This window comes from Anomaloglossus baeobatrachus, chromosome 4 (assembly GCF_048569485.1).
Source record: "Anomaloglossus baeobatrachus isolate aAnoBae1 chromosome 4, aAnoBae1.hap1, whole genome shotgun sequence".
NCBI classification, from domain to species: domain Eukaryota; kingdom Metazoa; phylum Chordata; class Amphibia; order Anura; family Aromobatidae; genus Anomaloglossus; species Anomaloglossus baeobatrachus.
In genome coordinates, this window is record NC_134356.1 from 329,980,828 (window position 1) to 330,002,556 (window position 21,729).

Sequence of the window (21,729 nt, forward strand, 5' to 3'; positions counted from 1 at the left end):
TTGTTGCCTTCATGCTTTATGGGTGCAATGAAAGGGGAATCTAGGGGCTTCAATAGGAGGAACATTACTTCATAAGGGCTGTAAAGTTGTGAGATATGTTCTTGTGACCCTGCTGAATACCAACTAATTCATTAATTTTTTTTTTTTTTTTCGGAAAGTGGGGGCCCAATTAGAAATTCTAATATTGGCCCCCATGATTTCTATGTACATCTCTGAATAACAATAATGTTGATTGAAACAAACTAATTCTATTGTCTATTACCCAGCAATTCTGAGCAAATATAATTTTTCTTTTTTGTCATTTTTTAATTCGGAAATTACATTCATTAAAGCTAATGGATGCAATTAGATACATGCCCAGATCTGCAAGATTACTGCCACCTACTGGCTGAGGAGTATAGTATATTATTGTTTCATGATGTCTACGCTTTGTCATGTACAAACAAGTTGACCAAAAAGTGAAGGCGTTTCGTGGTGTTAAAAAACTATAATAGATATACAGTATATCACAAAAGTAAAGCAAACGTTGGATCCCAGGTGGCACGATCAGTCTGTAAATATATAAAAAAATATTTTTTTATCTTCATAAATAAAAAAGCATGGAATTCAGCTGCAAAAGCAGGCAAAACAACTGACGCGTTTTGTGGCACCATATGCGCTCTAAGTCATAGTTACACCATGGCTGGGAGTACACATGGTGCCAGAAACGTGTCAGTTATTTTATTTGCTTTTGAAGCTGAATTCCATGCTTTTTTATTTGTGAAGAAATAAAGACTTACATTATATTATACATTTACTGACTGATTGTGTCACCTGAGATCCTAATGTTCCTTTACTCTATATGACTATGCTGCACCAGGAGGAGTGAGCACTCATCGGTTACCCTTCTTTGCTTGAGGAATGACAAGCCAACATGTTGAGCTCAATTTTTTACTTTTGTGTATCACAAAAGTGAGTACACCTTTCACATTTTTGTAAATATTTTATTATATCTTTTCATGGGACACTATAGAAGATATGACACTTTGATGTACAGTAGTCATTGTCCAGCTTGTATAACAGTGAACATTTGGTGCCCTTTAAAAAACTCTACACACAGCCATTAATGTCTAAACCGCTGTACGGTCTTAGCCACCGTGGTGCAGCTCAGTTACAGGGTATTGGCAATCTTCTTATAGCCTAGGCCATCTTTATGTAGAGCAACAATTCTTTTTTTTATAGATCATCAGAGAATTCTTTGCATGAGGTGCCATGTTGAACTTCCAGTGACCAGGATGAGAGAGTATGAGCGATAACACTAAATGTAACACACCTTGTTATGCTCCGCATTCACACCTGAGCTCTTGTAACACTATTGAGTCACATGACACCAGGAGGGAAAATGGCTAATTGGGCACAATTTGGCCATTTTCATTTAGAGGTGTACTCACTTTAGACATTCATGGCTGTGTGTTGAGCTAATTTTGAGGGGTGTACTCACTTTTGTTATATATTGTAGGTAATCATTACTCAATATGAAATAATCCTGTGGCTATGAAGGCCAATAATATTCAATATAACCCACCCACAATATCCATCCAACAAAAGAAATATTACCATAAAAAATAATTATCCCAAAATACTAAACTACAACTGAAAGAGCAATTCACAAAAACATCACTAACGTGATAATGTCCTGTCCACGTGGCAGAAATATTCAGTAAATTTATCCCATTGACATTAACATTATTACCAAACGCTGTGTAATATACAGTCATATGAAAAAGTTTGGGCACCCCTATTAATGTTAACCTTTTTTCTTTATAACAATTTGGGGTTTTGCAACAGCTATTTCAGTTTCATATATCTAATAACTGATGGACTGAGTAATATTTCTCGATTGAAATGAGGTTTATTGTACTAACAGAAAATGTGCAATCCGCATTTAAACAAAATTTGACCAGTGCAAAAGTATGGGCACCCTTATCAATTTTTTGATTTGAACACTCCTAACTACTTTTTACTGACTTACTAAAGCACTAAATTGATTTTGTAACCTCATTGAGCTTTGAACTTCATTAGCAGGTGTATCCAATCATGAGAAAAGGTATTTAAGGTGGCCACTTGCAAGTTGTTCTCCTATTTGAATCTCCTATGAAGAGTGGCATCATGGGCTCCTCAAAACAACTCTCAAATGATCTGAAAAGAAAGATTATTCAACATAGTTGTTCAGGGGAAGGATACAAAAAGTTGTCTCAGAGATTTAAACTGTCAGTTTCCACTGTGAGGAACATAGGAAGGAAATGGAAGAACACAGGTACAGTTCTTGTTAAGCCCAGAAGTGGCAGGCCAAGAAAAATATCAGAAAGGCAGAGAAGAAGAATGGTGAGAACAGTCAAGGACAATCCACAGACCACCTCCAAAGACCTGCAGCATCATCTTGCTGCAGATAGTGTCAATGTGCATCGGTCAACAATACAGCGCACGTTGCAAAAGGAGAAGCTGTATGGGAGAGTGATACGAAAGAAGCCGTTTCTGCAAGCACGCCACAAACAGAGTCGCCTGAGGTATGCAAAAGCACATTTGGACAAGCCAGTTACATTTTGGAAGAAGGTCCTGTGGACTGATGAAACAAAGATTGAGTTGTTTGGTCATACAAAAAGGCGTTATGCATGGAGGCAAAAAAACACAGCATTCCAAGAAAAGCACTTGCTACCCACAGTAAAATTTGGTGGAGGTTCCATCATACTTTGGGGCTGTGTGGCCAATGCCGGCACCGGGAATCTTGTTAAAGTTGAGGGTCGCATGGATTCAACTCAGTATCAGCAGATTCGTGACAATAATGTGCAAGAATCAGTGACGAAGTTGAAGTTATGCAGGGGATGGATATTTCAGCAAGACAATGATCCAAAACACCGCTCCAAATATACTCAGGCATTCATGCAGAGGAACAATTACAATGTTCTGGAATGCCCATCCCAGTCCCCAGAACTGAATATCATTGAAAATCTGTGGGATGATTTGAAGCGTGCTGTCCATGCTCGGCTACCATCAAACTTAGCTGAACTGGAATTGTTTTGTAAACAGGAATGGTCAAATATACCTTCATCCAGAATCCAGGAACTCATTAACCCCTTCACAACTATGGACGGAAAGATCCGTCATGGTGCCCTGGGCCTTAACGACCAAGGACGGATCTTTCCGTCATGGCGTATTCACGGCACCGGAGCCTCCGGTGACTGCGAAAAGTTAGCATAAACCGCAGATTCGGGGAGGAGGGGACCTGTACCTGACCTCAGAAGGGGTGGTGCCTCCTCCCCGGACCTACGGAGGCTGTGATTGGCTTACGAACGCCGCTCAACCAATCACAGCCACTGTAATCTTCCAGCCACTTAAAGTGACTGAAACATTGAAATCCAGCCCTGGCCAGTGCAGCTATAGCACTGGCCATTGGCTGGAGCTGAGTGACCTCACTGGATCACCCTCCCCCAGCTCCAGTAGCTCTGATTGGAGACATCGGCCTTGTGACCGCTGTCTCCAATCATAGTGGACCTGTTGCCGGTGACCGCCCCATCAGCTTCACTTCCCGTTCCCTGCAGCACGCCAGCACAGTGAATGTACACAGTGCAATGGCAGGGCAACAAGCTCCGGTCCCATGCTGTTATGTGACCGGAGCATGGGACCCGGACGTTGCCCCGCTGCCAATTGCACTGTATGAAACCAGCCTCCCGATCCGCCGCTGCGCTCCGCGATCTGCCACCCGCACCCCCACCCCTCGTATCTGCTGCCCGCACCCTCAACCCCACACCTCCCGATCCGCCGCTGCCCTCCGCGATCTGCCACCCGATCTGCTGCCCGCACCCCCACCCCCAAACCTCCCGATCCGCCACTGCCCTCCGCGATCTGCCACCCGATCTGCTGCCCGCACCCCCACCCCCACACCTCCCGATCCGCCGCCGCCGCCCTCCATCTGCCACAGTGCCACCGGTCCGCCCCGATCTGCTGCCCGGCCCCTCACCTCCGTGATGTGCTGCCAGTCCCCTCCACTCGAGATCGGCTGCCCGCTTCCTCCTCCGTTATGTGCTGCCCGGCCCCGCCCCCTCTCCGTTATGTGCTGCCCGGCCCCGCCCCCTCTCCGTTATGTGCTGCCTGGCGCCGCCCCCTCTCCGTTATGTGCTGCCCGGCACCGCCCCCTCTCCTCCGTTATGTGCTGCGCGCCCCCTCTCCGTTATGTGCTGTCCGTCCCCTCCCTTCCGTTATATGCTGCGCGCCCCCTCTCCTCCATTATGTGCTGCCCGCTCCCCCCCCACCTCTCACCCCCGTGATCGGCTACTCGCCCCCTCCTCTGTCACCCCCGTGATGTGCGCTCCCTCCCCTGTCACCCCCGTGATGTGCGCTCCCTCCCCTGTCACCCCTGTAATGTACGCTCCCTCACCTGTCACCGCCGTGATGTGCGCTCCCTCACCTGTCACCGCCGTGATGTGCGCTCCCTCACCTGTCACCGCCGTGATGTGCGCTCCCTCCCCTGTCACCCCCGTGATGTGTGCTCCCTCCCGTCACCCCCGTGATGTGCGCTCCCTCACCTGTCACCGCCGTGATGTGCCCTCCCTCCCCTGTCACCCCCGTGATGTGTGCTCCCTCCCGTCACCCCCGTGATGTGCGCCCCCTCACCTGTCACCGCCGTGATGTGCGCTCCCTCACCTGTCACCCCGTGATCTGTGCTCCCTCCCCTGTCACCCCCGTGATGTGCACTCCCTCACCTCTCACCCCCGTGATCTGTGCTCTGCTCACCTGTGTCCTCCGTGATCTGCGCTGCGCTCCCTCTCCCACCTCTCACCCTCCCCGATCTGCTGCCTCCTTCATCTCCTGTGATCCAGCTGCCTAGATCCATCCTGTAGGGTAACTATCCCCAATCTCACCTCCCACTCCCCTTCCCACCCATCCCCCCCAACCCCCCTCCCCCCATCCTCTGCCGCTCCTGCATCCACTGCGCCCTCTCCCATCCGCCCCCACCCTATCCCAGCTGCGGTCTCACAATCACAGATGCTCCCTTTATATGCCGCTGCCCCCCCATCTGCCGCCGCCCCATCTGCCGCTCCCCCCCCCATTTGCCGCTGTTTTTTTTTTCTATGCCATGGGGGTCTAGTTTCCAAAATGGGGTCACATGTGGGGGAGCTCCACTGTTTCGGCATCTCAGGGGGTCTCCAAACGCAACATGGAATACGCTAATTATCCCAGACAATTTTGCGTTTGAAACGTCAAATGACGCTCCTTGCCTTCCGAGCCCTGCTGTGCGCCCAAACATTTTATTTCCACCACATATGAGGTGTCTGTGTACTCAGGAGAAATTGCACAATACATTTTATGGTGCAATTTTTCCTGATACACTTGTGAAAAAAAAGCTACCTGGTTGAAGTAACAATTTTGTGGTAAAAAAAATTTTTTTATTTTCACAGCTCAACTCTATTAACTTTTGTGAAGCCCCCAGAGGCTCAAAGTGCTCAATAAACATCTAGATAAATTCCATGAGGGGTCTAGTTTCCAAAATGAGGTCACATGTGGGGGAGCTCCACTGTTTCGGCACCTCAGGGGCTCTCCAAACGCAACATGGTGCGGCTAACGATTCCAGCTAATTTTCTGTTCAAAAAAGTCAAATGGCGCTCCTTCCCTTCCGAGTCCTGCCGTGCGCCCAAACAGTGGTTTTTCGCCACATATGAGGTATCTGCGTGCTCAGTAGAAATTTCCCAACAAATTTTGGGGGTTCATTTAATCCTGCTACCCTTGTGAATATGCAATATTTGAGGCTAAATTAACATTTTTGTTGCAAAAAGTAAAATATTCATTTTTTCCTTCCACATTGCTTTAGTTACTGTGAAGCACCTGAAGGGTTAATAACCTTCTTGAATGTGGTTTTGAGTAGCCTAAGGGGTGCCGTTTTTGGAATGGTGTCACTTTTGGGTGTTTTGTGTCATGTAGACCTCTCAAAATCGCTTCAAATGTGATGTGGTCCCTAAAAAAAGTGGCTTTGTAAATTTTGTTGTAAAAATTAGAAATTGCTCATAAACTTTGAACCCCTATACCTTCCTTAAATTTTTATTTTTTTTCCCAAAATTGTTCTGATGTAAAGTAGACATGTGGGAAATGTTATTTATTAATTATTTTGTGTCATATGTCTCGTTGGTTTTAGAGCATAAAAATTCAAAGTTTGAAAATTACAAAATTTTCAAAATTTTCGCGAAATTTCTGTTTTTTTCACAAAGAAACGCAAAAAATATCGGCCTAAATTTACGACTAACATGAAGCCTGATATGTCACGAAAAAACAGTCTTAAAATCACCGGGATCCGATGAAGCGTTCCAGAGTTATAACCTCATAAAGGGACACTGGTCAGAATTGCAAAAAATGGCCTGGTCTTTAGGGTCAAAATAGGCTTGGGGCTGAAGGGGTTAAAAGCTACAGGAAGCGACTAGAGGCTGTTATTTTTGCAAAAGGAGGATCTACAAAATATTAATGTCACTTTTATGTTGAGGTGCCCATACTTTTGCACCGGTCAAATTTTGTTTAAATGCGGATTGCACATTTTCTGTTAGTACAATAAACCTCATTTCAATCCAGAAATATTACTCAGTCCATCAGTTATTAGATATATGAAACTGAAATAGCTGTTGCAAAAACCCAAATTGTTATAAAGAAAAAAGGTTAACATTAATAGGGGTGCCCAAACTTTTTCTTATGACTGTATAAAGGGAGACGAACCACAGGCAGCATAAATAAGATAGTTTTTTCTATTGTTGCTGTGTATATTTCCATCTGAAATCCTTTTAAAAGCTGTCATACATGATGTGACTAGAACGACAAGTGCAACAGACAGCCTTTCCCTACCCCACTCCCTAGATTGTCAGCTCCCTTTCCTGTACTCACATATAGGGAGAGACCTTTTAGTCAAGGGGAGTGGGCAGGAAGAAACCACCGGGGAACTGCCTCTTGGACTAATTCACCTAGTCTCATCATCTACTGCCAGATTGCATAAATATTTTTTTCTGCAATGCTGCAGTGTTTCAGAGTACAATATACAGTAGATGGAGCAATGGAGCTGTTTTTTGAGTCATGATGGTCATAGTTCAGGATACATGAATCAGTTGACAGGTTCCCTTAATGACGGGATTGAAATAACTAGTCCTTTGGTATCAAGCTCAACAAGTAAAGCAACAGTCAACCTGTGGAGTAAAGGTGGCTTTTCAGGCTACGACATCGCTAAAGCGATATCGTTGTGGTCACGGATTTTGTGACGCACATCCGGCCGCGTTAGCGATGTCGTTGTGTGTGACACCTATTAGCGATTTTGAATCGTTGCAAAAACGTTCTAAATCGCTAATCGGTGACATCCCCCCTAATCTCAATTATCATTGCTGCTGCAGTAACGATGTTGTTCCTCATTTCTGCGGCAGCACACATCGCTATGTGTGACACCGCAGGAACGAGGTACCTCACCTTACCTGCGGCTGCCGGCAATGAGGAAGGAAGGAGATGGGCGGGACGTTCGTCCCGCTCATCTCTGCCCCTTCGCTTTGATTGGGCGGCCGCTTAGTGACGTCGCTGTGACGCCGAACGCACCTCCCCTTTGAGGGAGGAATTGTTCGGCTGTCACAGCGACGTCGCAGAGCAGGTATGTGCGTGTGACGCTGCCGTAGCGATAATGCTCGCTACGGCAGCGATCACCACATATCGTTACAACGATGGGGGAGGGTGCTATCGCGCTCGACAACGCTAGCAATTGCTAGCGATGCTGTAGCGTGTAAAGCAGCCCTAAGTCTACAATCTATTTTGACTCTTCTTATTACAAACATAGTCAGATATTCAGTGACATAACTTTAAGCTTGTGGGCCCCAATGCAAATTCTCCAACAGGGCATATAACTATCATTGGTGTGTAACAGTATTAGTCTTCTCATATGGGCAAAGGGAATCATTAGGCCCCATTAGGCTCCAGTCCCTGGGTGTGACCGATATCCCCACGTCTACTCTAGCTACGCTGTTGCAGGTAATATTATTCAGGAAACATGGCGCCCAATTCATCATTTGATGTTTTTCCTTCAAGTTCTTTTTTTTCTGTTTTGTGATTCTCATTGACAGTATTTAAATTCATTCAAAATTTTAATTCTTCCAAATGTAAAGTTCATGAATTTTTCACAAACAAAAAATAAAAATGACATTTAAATGTCTTTAGAATTAAAAGTCACATGTAAATAAAATCACTCCTGGTGGGTGGGGAGGGGGGACATCTGAAAACCCAAGCCATGCCAACAATAGCAAACTTTAACATCAAAATAAATGAACATAACAAATAGGTTTAAAAAAGCCACAAATTAAAATAAAAACACAATTAGGCCAAATGAAAAATATGCAAAAGATACCAAAAACTATTTTAAAAAAGCTATTAAAAAAGGCACAAATGCGATAATGAATTACCGTAAGTCCATAGTTTCCATTCTAGAATAACCAACAAAGTGAATGTCTAGTCTGTTTTTTGGAATACAGAAGAAAACTAGACACTCAAAAGCCACAATAAAGGAGAAACCGATGTCCTAAGTAAAAATAACTTTGAGGATGACAAGGGACAAATACGTACAAATTTATACCAAATACCATCTATTAATTGACTTTATACATTTTTCATAATGTCTTTGGCTACAAACATAAATAACATTCTTCGTAGAACTGTTTGCCTTTTAAATTATTTCAGAAGTAATGAATATTAAAACAGAGACTTGGAATTTACTATCAACACTTGTAGAATAAGAATTAGGAAGCCTTCTTACAGCCAACCAGTTCTTTAAATATCTGAATTATGTGAAGTTGATACAGGCAATTAATAAGGGCCCACGCTGTCTAGTGTCATCGTATTTCATGAGGCTGATATAATTATTCCATGAGGCAAGAAATTATTCTCTTTTAATGGTATTACACTTGTATCAATACAAGTAATGGAGGGAAATATCTGTATATATAAATAGTACTGTTCAAAAGTTTTAGGCAGGTGTGGAAAAGTAACAATGATTTTAAAAATGGAAGTATTTATAGGGGGGGGTAATTAATTAATTAAAAGTGACAAAAAAATCCAAATCAAATAATTTGGTGTGACCATCTTTTTGCCTTCATTCGTCTAAAGGCCCCGTCACACGCTACGATATCTCTAACGATATGTCGTCAGGGTCACAGAATTTGTGACGCACATCCGGCATCGTTAGACATATCGTAGCATGTGACACCTCCGAACGACTGTTAACGAGCAAAAATACTCACCTTATCGTTGCTCGTTGACACGTCGTTCATGTTCATAATGTCGTTCCTCCTTCTGTGCGCCAGTTGTTCGTCGTTCCCGAGGCAGCACACATCGCTACGTGTGACACCCCGGGAACGACGAACACAGCAATGCGGAAGGAAGGAGGTGGGCGGAATGTTACGTCCCGCTCATCTCCGCCCCTCCGCTTCTATTGGGTGGCTTCTGTGTGACGTCGCTGTGATGCCGAACGTCCCTCCCCCTTCAGGAAGAGTATGTTTGCCGCCCACAGCAAGGTCGTTAGGAAGGTAAGTATGTGGGACAGGAGTTAAAGACATTGTGCGCCACAGGCGACGAATTGCCCGTGATGCACAAATGACGGGGGCAGGTGCGATCGCTCATGCGATCGCACGATATATCATTGCGTGTGACGCCGCCTTTAATGCATTGCACAGTTTTTAAAGGAACTTAGCAGGGATGTTGTTCCAAAAATATGGGAGAATCGCAGATGTTCTGTGAATGTTCTGTGGATTTTCTGTGGATGTAGGCTTCCAGAAATCCTTCTGTCTGTCTCTTCATGAAGTCCCAAACAGATGTGATGATGTTCATATCAGCATTCTGTGGAGGCCATAACACTACTTCCAGGACTCATTACTCTTTGTTATGCTGAAGTTACAGTGCCTTGCAAAAGTATTCGGCCCCCTTGAATTTTTCAACCTTTTCTCACATTTCAGGCTTCAAACATAAAGACAAAAAACGTAATGTTATGGAATCAGAATCAACAACAAGTGGGACACAATTGTGAAGTTGAATGAAATTCATTGCTTATTTTAAACTTTATTAAAAAATTAATGACTGAAAAGTGGGGGCGTGCAATATTATTCATCCCCTTTACTTTCAGTGCAGCAAACTCAGTCCAGAAGTTTATTGAGAATCTCTGAGTGAGATGGAGCCAAGAGGCCCATGATCATTCTGGATGAACTGTAGAGATCTACAGCTGAGGTGGGAGAGTCTGTCCATAGGATAACAATCAGTCATACACTGCACAAATCTGGCATTTATGGAAGAGTGGCAAGGAGAAAGCCATTTCTTAAAGATATCCATAAAAAGTGTCGTTTAAAGTTTGCCACAAGCCACCTGGGAGACACACCAAACATGTGAAAGAACGTACTCTGGTCAGATGAAACCAAAAACGAACTATTTTAACACAATGCCAAACGATATATTTTACGTAAAAGCCACACAGCTCATCACCCTGAACACACCATCCCCACTGTCAAGCATGGTGGTGGCAGAATCATGGTTTGGGCCTGCCTTTCTTCAGCAGGGACAAAGAAGATATTTAAAATTGATGGGAAGATGTATTGAGCCAAATACAGGACCATTCCTGAAGAAAAATTGTTGGAATCTGCAAAAGACCTGAGACTGGGATCGATATTTGTCTTCCAACAAGACAATGATCCCAAACATAAAGCAAAATCTACAATGGAATGGTTCACAAAAAACGTACCCAGGTGTTAGAAAGGCCAAGTCAAAGTCCAGACCTGAATCCAATCGAGAATCTGTGGAAAGAGCTGAGAACTGCTGTTCACAAACACTCTCCATCCAACCTCACTCAGCTTGAGCTGTTTGCAAAGGAAGAATGGGCAAGAATTTCAATCTCTCAATGTGCAAAACTAATAGACACATACCCAAGCATCTTGCAGCTGTAATCGCAGGAAAAGGTGGCAATACAAAGTATTAACTTAAAGGGGATGAATAATATTGCACGCCCCCTTTTCAGTTATTTATTTTTTTTAAAAGTTTAAAATAAGCAATACATTTTGTTCAACTTCACAATTGTGTCCCACTTATTGTTTATTATTCACCATAACGTTAAAATATTTATCTTTATGTTTGAAGCCTGAAATGTTTGTGGTCATTTAGATGCTACAGAATATATTTGGAGCCAATCAGAAGCCTCCTTGATAGTATTGCATGGTGGATTAGTATGTGCCTGTATTTCTCAGCATTGAGAACTACATTACATCTTAACCAAATTCCCAACTCCATGCTTCACTGTTGCCTACAGACACTCATTATTGTACCACTCTCCAGACCCAATTTGTTGCCCATGGCGCGCAAAGTCGTTAACCCCCGCCACATGTGCTTACCTCCCTAACGACGTCGCTGTGGGCGGCGAACATCCTCTTCCTGAAGGGGGAGGGACGTTCGGCGTCACAGTGACATCACACAGCGGCCGCCCAATAGAAGTGGAGGGGCGGAGATGAGCGGGACGTAACATCCCGCCCACCTCCTTCCTTCCGCATTGCCGTCGGCCGCAGGTAAGCTGCAGTTCGTCGTTCCCGAGGTGTCACACAGAGCGACGTGTGCTGCCTCGGGAACGATGAACAACCAGCGCCCAGAAGGAGGAACGACATTTTGAAAATGAACGACGTGTCAACAAGCAACGATAAGGTGAGTATTTTTGCTCGTTCACAGTCATTCAGAGATGTCACACGCTACGACATCTCTAACGATGCCGGATGTGCGTCACAAATTTTGTGACCCCACCGACATAACGTTAGATATATCATAGCGTGTGATGGAGCCTTAACACTTCTGCACAGTACTGTACAGTATATACACTAAATATACAGTACAGACCAAAAGTTTGGACACACCTCCTCATTCAAAGAGTTTTCTTTATTTTCATGACTCTAAAAATTGTAGATTCACATTGAAGACATCAAAACTATGAATTAAAACATGTGGAATGAAATACTTAAAAGAGTGTGAAAAAACTGAAAATATGTCTTATATTCTAGGTTCTTCAAAGTAGCCACCTTTTGCTTTGATTACTGCTTTGCACACTCTTGGCATTCTCTTGATGAGCTTCAAGAGGTAGTCACCGGAAATAGTCTTCCAACAGTCTTGAAGGAGTTCCCAGAGATGCTTAGCACTTGTTGGCACCTTTTGCTTTCACTCTGCGGTCCAGCTCACCCCCAAACCATCTTGATTGGGTTCAGGTCTGGTGACTGTGGAGGCCAGGTCATCTAGCGTAGCACCCCATCACGCTCCTTCTTAGTCAAATAGCCCTTACACAGCCTGGAGGTGTGTTTCGGGTCATTGTCCTGTTGAAAAATAAATGATGGTCCAACTATACGCAAACCGAATGGAATAGCATGCTGCTGCAAGATGCTGTGGTAGCCATGCTGGTTTAGTATGCCTTCAATTTTGAATAAATCCCCAACAGTGTCACCAGCAAAGCACCCCCACACCATCACACCTCCTCCATGCTTCACGGTGGGAACCAGGCATGTTGAGTCCATCCGTTCACTTTTTCTACAAAGACACGGTGGTTGGATCCAAAGATCTCAAATTTGGACTCAGCAGACCAAAGCACAGATTTACACTGGTCTAATGTCCATTCCTTGTGTTCTTTAGCCCAAACAAATCTTTTCTGCTTGTTGCCTGTCCTTAGCAGTGGTTTCCTAGCAGCTATGTTACCATGAAGGCCTGCTGCACAAAGTCTCCTCTTAATAGTTATTCTAGAGATGAGAAGGTGTGTCCAAACTTTTGGTCTGTACTGTATATGTATATATATATATATATATATATATATACTCGTATATATATAAATGAGTCAACCACCTTTGAAGAGTAAGATTTGAAACAAAATCTACTCAACACAAGAACAATTTCCAAAACTTTTACAAGATTGAGTTTCATAGAACATTTTAAGAAACTTATTAACAAGCTTAATAATATGACTTTCATTATAAAATCTTTAGTTTTACTCAAACTAGTTGATGCAATAGTGAATATAAACGATTCAGAAACAGATGCACTCACCATCCAAAAATACTTTATTTTCAAAATACCAGTTAAAAATGCATTGTCTAAGGGAACAAGAGGGGCGCACTGACGACTGCAGTTTTGCGCTGTATCTAGAGCTTCTATGGATCTATCTGAATCAGAATATTGAACTAAGAATCTGATATTCTGTTTTGTAAATTTTTGCCTAGCGGCATTAAATCAATGTGTGATTTTTGGATGTATGTTCTTGTATTTTTCTACAGTTATGGCAAAAATGAATACACCCAACATCAAAAACAGTATTTGCAACACATTACAATATCTATCTTTTTCCATTCTTCAAGAATGACCTTTTTTAGAGCCAGGATGCTGGATGCAGAATGATGATAAACTTGTCTCTTCAGAATTCCCCATAGGATTTTTTGGTTGGGTTCAGATAAGGAGACATATTTGGCCACTGAATCACTTTTACCATATTCTTCAGGAATGCAAAAGATGTGTAATTTGGATCATTGTCATGTTGGAAAAATGCACGTCTACCAAGGGCACAGAGTGATGGTAACCTTTATATACTGATACAGAATTAGGTTAATCAATTATGTTATTATCTTTTAGGATATCATTCTGGAGATACAAAAAGTGCAAATAGGGTCTAATCTGGATAAACCATTTAAAAATGTGGGCAAAGTGTGCTCACCTGGTGGGGTATGTGCTCACAACCACTTATAAACCTGAAAGGCTGATGCAAATCCACGATATCAAGATCAGAGACTGGAAAATGGGTGAAGACCTGATGAAGAAGTGTGACACTTCGAAACGAAATGAATAATAAACCACATTCATTGACCTTTATTCTTTCTTATCACTTGTCCTCCAGCAGCACAGGTTTAACCCATTTTATTCCAGTCTCTGATTATCTTACATAGTATGTACTGTTAGAGGATTGAAGGGGATAAATGTAGCAACTTTACCAAACAGGTGAAAACCTCCATACTGAAAGATTATTACTGCAGGAAGCTACTGGTACCATAACATATAACAAGGAATATGTAGTATTACACAGTATTTTTACGATTTTAAGGACTATTAAAATATATATGGTCACACCAGGTTTACCAGACAAATGGCTACTTTTTGCTCCCTCCATAACATCTAAATGTTCTAATAGCTATAAGTATAAGAGATGATCAAAAAACGTTTGCCATACAGTCATCCAACGACCACATTAGTAGTCCGTGACCTCGTCAAGAGGTCTGCATACTTCCTCGTATATCCCAGATGCTCTTTATCTGTAGGATTGGTGGTGTTAAAGAGGACCAACCACAAGCCTGTTCCTATATAAACTAAAGCCAGTGCTATACTGGCGCTATCATGCTGAATCTATACATACCTTTAGTTGTGAGAATGGATATATATTTTCTGAATTACAGGCAAGTAAACTTTGTAAAATACACTGTTGATTTATTGGTGCTTTAGAATATCTAATAGGTAGGTCAGGTTTTTCTAATTATTTCTGCCCCTGTCTGACTCCCTGTCTTTCCACCCCCTGTGCTTCCTCCCTCCTTCATCTCCTTGTAATAACAGAGACAGGGGGAGGAAGGACAGGGGGAGGAAGGACAGGCTGGTGGACAGGGGTGGGAACAACTAGCAAAACCTGACCCACCTATTAGATATTCTGCAGCACCTATCAATCAAGTAACAGAGCATTTCACAAACTTTACTTGCCTATATTTCAGAAAGTATACATACGATCTCACAGCTAAAGGTATGTATAGAATCAGCATGATAGTGCCAGTATTGCACTGGCTTTATTTTATGTAGGAACATCCTGGTGATTGGTCTTCTTGGGCTTAATAATAAAACGAGGCACAGGGGATGCAAATCTTTTTGCTAAACTCTAATAGTTTAATAGGTATTTCTAAGTTGTTTTTTTAACAGATTGGATTTCTGTCTGCACCATTTTTAATAAAACTTCAGTCAGTGAAAGTCCAATTTATAAATAGATGAAAGAGTACAAATTAGAATAATCTACCATTTACCACTCATGTGAAAACATTTGATGTTAACACAGACTCCCTGATTTGGCTATAGGTCTCAAAGAGTCAAGTTATTTCAAAGACATACATTTCCTATTCTGTACTTCCTTTATGGACTTGTGGTGATGGCTGTAGAGTTTATGTCTATGACTAAGTCATCCTTTGAAACCTTCTACGATGAAATGCTACCTTGTTGATGGCAGCTCTTTGCGGCTTTTTATTGTCAGTTTATTATGTGTCAACCACAGTTTTACATTACGCTGTATTGTTCGTCTGATTCATTTTGAAATCACAAGGGTAAAGTGAACCAATTTCAGGTTAACCCTATAAAACTGTTTAGTTTCTCTCAATTATAACCTAGCAATATACAGTGGAACCTTGGATTCCGAGTATAATTGGTTTCTAGAGCGTGCTCTTAAACCAAGTTACTCTTATATCAAAGCAAATTTTCCCATAGGAAATAATTGAAATGTAGACAATACATTCATTCCACAACCCAAAAATATTTACTGTATTTATACAAACTTATGATAGTAATACAAACTAATGTACTGTATTCATATAAAATTATTACAGTACACTAATACAAAATACTGTACAGTAAAAACATATGTTGTAGCTGTTCTGTTTTGTCACAAGTCAGCTTATGGGATCACCAGTGAGGTCTTCTCAATTAGGCCTCTTCAGACCAAATCAAGAGCGAGCGCTCGGAGAAAAAGACCTGCATCATTCATGTGAGCATGATCAATTCTTCTGTTTATTTAACGTACAGTTTATTTATACCATTTACAGATCAATGTGATATTGCAAATAAAGCTTCTAGCTGGAAATTTACAAGTTGCTCATATGACCTTTTAAGTTTCAGCAAAACAGAAATGTAGAGTCATGCATATGAGATAAAAAGAAGATAAGAAGAACATTTAGAAACAATAATAATCCTTGATCTTGTCTCTTATTCCGAAGGCTCTGACTATGAACTACTTACTAATGAAATAAAATATCTTTAATAAAGAAATAGAGAAACCATTTAACCCTTCTATATCACATATAAACCAGATTAAACTGCACATTAGCTTACAATAAAATTGTTGGTGTGTGGGAAGTACACTATACAGAAAAAATGATGAATACCGTATTTTTCGGACCATAAGACGCACTTTTTTTCCCCCAAATGTTGGGGGAAAGTTGGGGGTGCGTCTTATGGTCTGACTATAGGGCTGCGGCTGGGAATGAGGGTGCTGCAGGTCATCGGGGGCACGAGCAGGCAGCAGCAGCGCCTGCCGTGACCACGTGGGCCCGCTCATTACATATGCACGCCCATCCTCCCGGCCATCTCTCAGCGCAGAAGCCGGCACTGACAGGTGGACGGGAGGACGAGCGGGGACGCGCGCATAGCAAAGAGCCGGCCGCATGATCACCCCTGGCAATTACAGCCTGGAGTGATCATGTGCGGCTGTATTCACTGCCCCCCGCGCGTCATTACCAGCTCGGGGTGCAGTGAATGAGTACACTCACCCGTCCCCGTGTGTGGAGCCGCCCCCCTGCTGCACGCAATGTCTTCCTGTTTGTGCCGGTCAGCTGATCTGTGCTGAGCCGGTCAGCTGATCTGTGCTGGTCAGCTGATCTGTGCTGAGCTGGTCAGCTGATCGGCACAGACAGGAAGACATCGCGATGCAGCAGGGGAACGGCTCCACACACACAGATCAGCGTGCCAGAGAGGAAGATGATCGGTGCTGCAGGGAGTGAGGAAAAGGTGAGTATAAACGTTTATTTTTTTTCCTCTGTGCTATAGGATACAGGCCATATACCAGGATGGTATATGAGCACGATGGGGGCATATAGCAGGATGGGAGTATGTAAACAGGCTGGATGGGGGGGGGTATGTGAACAGGCTGGATGGGGGGGGGGGGTATGTGAACAGGCTGGATGGGGGGGTATGTGAACAGGCTGGATGGGGGGGTATGTGAACAGGCTGGATGGGGGGGGGGGGGTATGTGAACAGGCTGGATGGGGGGGGTATGTGAACAGGCTGGATGGGGGGGGGGTATGTGAACAGGCTGGATGGGGGGGGTATGTGAACAGGCTGGATGGGGGGGGTATGTGAACAGGCTGGATGGGGGGGGGTATGTGAACAGGCTGGATGGGGGGGGTATGTGAACAGGCTGGATGGGGGGGGTATGTGAACAGGCTGGATGGGGGGGTATGTGAACAGGCTGGATGGGGGGGTATGTGAACAGGCTGGATGGGGGGGTATGTGAACAGGCTGGATGGGGGGGGTATGAGAACAGGCTGGATGGGGGGGTATGTGAACAGGCTGGATGGGGGGGGTATGTGAACAGGCTGGATGGGGGGGGTATGTGAACAGGCTGGATGGGGGGGTATGTGAACAGGCTGGATGGGGGGGGTATGTGAACAGGCTGGATGGGGGGGTATGTGAACAGGCTGGATGGGGGGGGTATGTGAACAGGCTGGATGGGGGGGTATGTGAACAGGCTGGATGGGGGTTTATAGCAGGATCATATACAAGGCAGGAGGATCATTACCAGGATGGGGTACCTTAGTAGAGAATTTGGGGACATTACCCCCATAACAGTTTCAGCAGCAGATCCTCGCCCCATAACAGTGTGTCATGACCACATTTTTTGCTTAAAGTTTTATTTTCCCATTTTCCTCCTCTAAAACCAGGGTGCGTCTTATAGTCCGGTGCGTGTTATAGTCCGAAAAATACGGTAAATATGACAACCTTTATTCTTTTAGAATACACAAAAAAAAACAAATCTATTCTCCCCAAAATAAGGGCAGAACTAAGCCAAATGTGGGGTAGGAATACTGCAAGGCAATTGAATTACAGTATAAGCAATGTGATGCACTGGCTAGCAGGAAGAAAGTGCAATACTGTATACATAAATGCAAATTAATAGACATGCTATATAGTATATACTGTACTGTACAATGGTATACTGTATACAGTACAAATGTACAGAAAGTTACCTCCAGAGCGGGTCAGAGTGCGGTGAAAGGACAGAAATGGAAGTGTGCACGGTGAGTATTTGCTCTTATTGCAAAGCATTGCTCTTCAACCAAGTTACACATTTGTAAAAAGCTTTGCTTGTCTTGCTTTCCAGGTTGAGGAAATGAGACAGGATGGTAAAAGCATAGTTTTCTTTACTTGACAATAGACTCAGGTACACAAGGCAACAGGCATTGTACATCACAGACACTTCTGTATAATATAGAGGCATGTTCATCACGATTACAGGTGACTGCAATTTACTTGTGAAGGGTATACGGGCAGAACAGATAAGGTTAGCCTCCATTCCCATGGTACAGGGCCACACAGGTCAATGGTATTATGCTGTGAACCCTACACCCAACTGACTGTGATCCCAGACCAGGGCCACGCCTTGATCCACTACCCTCTTCATGTGTTCACAACTGGGCAGATCCTTTTCCTATCTAAGGTCCTCCCATGTCTGGCCAAGACTGGACTCGCTTCCTTTCCAAGTCTCTCTTTAGTAGGTTTTACTGATCTTGCTCCATTGCACTTGTCTGCTCTCTAAAGGGTACTTTACACGCTGTGACATCGCTAGCGATATATCATCGGGGTCACATCCGGCGCCGGTAGCAACATCGCAGCGTGTGACACCAATGAGTGACGATCAACGATCGCAAAATCGTTCAAAAACGGTGATGGTTGACACGTCGCTCATTTCCTTAATATCGCTGCTGCCACAGGTACGATGTTGTTCGTCGTTACTGCGGCATCACACATCGCTATGTGTGACACCGCAGGAACGACGAGCATCTCCTTACCTGCGTCCACCGGCAATGCGGAAAGAAGGAGGTGGGCGGGATGTTACGTCCTGCTCATCTCTGCCCCTCCGCTTCTATTGGCTGGCTGCTTAGTGACGCCGCAGTGACGTCGCTATGACACCGAACGCACCTCCCCCTTGAAGGAGGGATTGTTCGGCGGCCACAGCTACGTCGCTGACAAGGTATGTGCGTGTGACACTGCTGTAGCGCTAATGTTCGCTACAGCAGCAAGCACCAAATGTCGCACGAACGACGGGGGCGGGTGCTATCACGCTCGACATCGCTAGCAATCACTAGCGATGTTGCAGCGTGTAAAGTACCCTTAAGAGTCTACCCTATACAACACACTAACTAACTGGAAAAACAGTCTTTTTCTCTGAAGGTGACTTACATAATTCCCTTGAACCAACTCTCTCACACTGGTTTTTATCCCTCCATCACTCTCTCCATCCACCAGCTGGATTTCTGCTTTTCACTTCTGTCTTGGCTCACCATTATCAGAGCGGATGCTTCTCTCTGTTCTATACTATGAGCAGGTGACTGAGAAATGGCACCAGTTCCAGCTTCCTAGCGGTCATTTTTCCCTTATCCCCCCATTCCGGGGCCATCCTTCTGACACGTCGACAGTGTCACTCATCACTCTTGACGACTCTGCCTTCAGCCTTGCAACCTGGATTTAACTATCACGACCCAATGGGCAACACTTCATATTAAACCGCACCCTCATCCAGCACACACCTCGCATCTTGGGCCAGGTCTATGAATCAGGACATACTCCCTTGGGCAGGGTCCTAGCTGACAGGGATAATTTTTTATGGGCTGATGCTCCAGGGGAAGGATACATATTTGCGCCTTCAAGCACTGTCCACACTTACAAAAGGCAGATTCTCCTCTTTTATGTCCACGAGCTATTGCCCTCTTAGAGCCCATGCTTCTGGCTGCCATCTTGGGTCGCCCAGCTTCAAGTGCTATTCTACTTGCACCACAGGTCCTCATTTTCTTCATGCAAGGTACTTGTATTCTGTTGACTATGCCAAATGTAATATGACATGGAGCTAAAGTGAACATATAAGTCAAAATGTGGTAGAAGCAAGTTGCATAGTGCCATATTTTCATGAGCCTACAATATATACCATATACATTGCTTTACTATATATGTACAGAAGCTAGGAATAATCCCCAAAATAAAAAAAAATGTGGCATTTTCTAGTGTTTTGACAAACACAAGATGTGGATCCCACTGGGCGGCAATGAATTGTTTTTACTCGGTGTGTGGCTGAGTGATTAGTTATGCATTAGCTGTATGATTTCAGCCCCAGCGAGGGGTTTCCAGAGAATAAGCTGCCGCTTCGGGGAAGTCTGTAATCACCGTGAAGAAAACTTTGACGCTAATAAAGTAATCACACCTAGCAATAAAAGCTTCTCCTCTGGTGGGAAGTATCTTTCTATGTCTTTGCAAAGGTTAACAATGTACATTATTGTGATTTATGGTCTCTTTGCGGTTAGAGAAGACGTCAGCTGTAGTATTGGATGTAGTCTTACAATGGGTGATATGGTTATCATTGGGGTAACTGTTTCCATAGAAATGACCACTTACAAGGAGTTAAGGAACCTCATTGCTTATGTGTCCAGAATGCCTATACTATTGTATGGTTTACACAATGCAGGGCCGCCGTATATAGGGGTCCACCGTCCTAAGTGTAAAGTACATATGTAGCAATTTATCACGTGTCCACTTTAGTTATTTGCAGATTTTGCATTCTTTATTTATTTTCCCTGTCTTTATTTCCAGACGTGTGCCCATAGATCGTCCTCTGAGATTATCTGCACCGCCACTCCCTCCCTGAAAGGACTGAATCTGAGGCCTCCAATTGTAACCCAAGCTTTCTTCATTTTTGATGGAGCCGTATCTGCAACATTTCAATTTATTTTTGTAAATAATCCGGTGTTTAAATCGCTAGATAAACCTTTGGTGATTTCCATGGGTAACATCCTAGAAATTAAGGTAAACTATTCTTTATGTTACTATAGGCAATGCATTATCATGCTTCTGTATCGGCTTTCCTACAAATAAGACTTTCAGAATCTTCCTCCCACGTAAATATTCACATCCAGCCACAAATTTCATCTTAGACATCAAGTGGGCAGCATTCATGATGAAGTAAGGAAATTCATTATAACTGCAGCATGTTATGTAGCTGAGGTCACATAGCAAAACCATGGGAAGCTGCATTTTAGATGTAGTTGTAATTTGAATCACTTTGGCCAAGCGCTAAATCTTTAAAACACCACTCCATCAGGGGGGGTTTCAGCACTGGAGTGGCACTTTAAATATAATCCCTCTACCCCCAGTATTATATTCATTGTATCTGTTTTCATCGTTTTTTGGCTCAGCTCCTCTCCCGCGGCGCCATCTTGTGCCGGTAAGTTCTGACCTGCTGGAATTCACAAGTTACGTCACAAGAGCTCAATGTAACTCTATGACAGTCAGAATCAGGCTCTCATAGACTTGTATTGAGTTGTGATCTTAGGTGTACTCCATGAAACACTGGAGCACCCATAGGTCACAAATCGCCAGAGACCAACAAGAGCAAAGCGGGATAAGGATGAAGATAGTGACAGGTGAATAAAATGGGCGCAGGGGATTTAGATTTAAAGCACCACTCCAGGGGTGAACTAAAAAAAAATGCTGGAGTGGTGCTTTAAAAGGGTCTCCCATCTAAAATATTCCATTTCTAATACTGGAGGCAAGAGAGAATTTGGTCTGTCAGGAACCAGGGTCCAGGTACAAATGCTACTTTTGCACCCCCTATAGCTAGTTTCT

At 43.7% G+C, this 21,729-nt stretch overlaps 1 protein-coding gene across 1 annotated transcript in view; it reads left to right on the forward strand.

The window, feature by feature from the left end:
• MET (MET proto-oncogene, receptor tyrosine kinase) overlaps positions 1 to 21,729 on the forward strand; it is a 213,239-nt gene that overhangs the window by 136,602 nt on the left and 54,908 nt on the right. Inside the window, exon 11 of the mRNA XM_075345034.1 lies at positions 20,698 to 20,910. Within this exon, the coding sequence (XP_075201149.1) occupies positions 20,698 to 20,910 (213 nt within the window). The remainder of the gene's footprint in view (positions 1 to 20,697; positions 20,911 to 21,729) is intronic.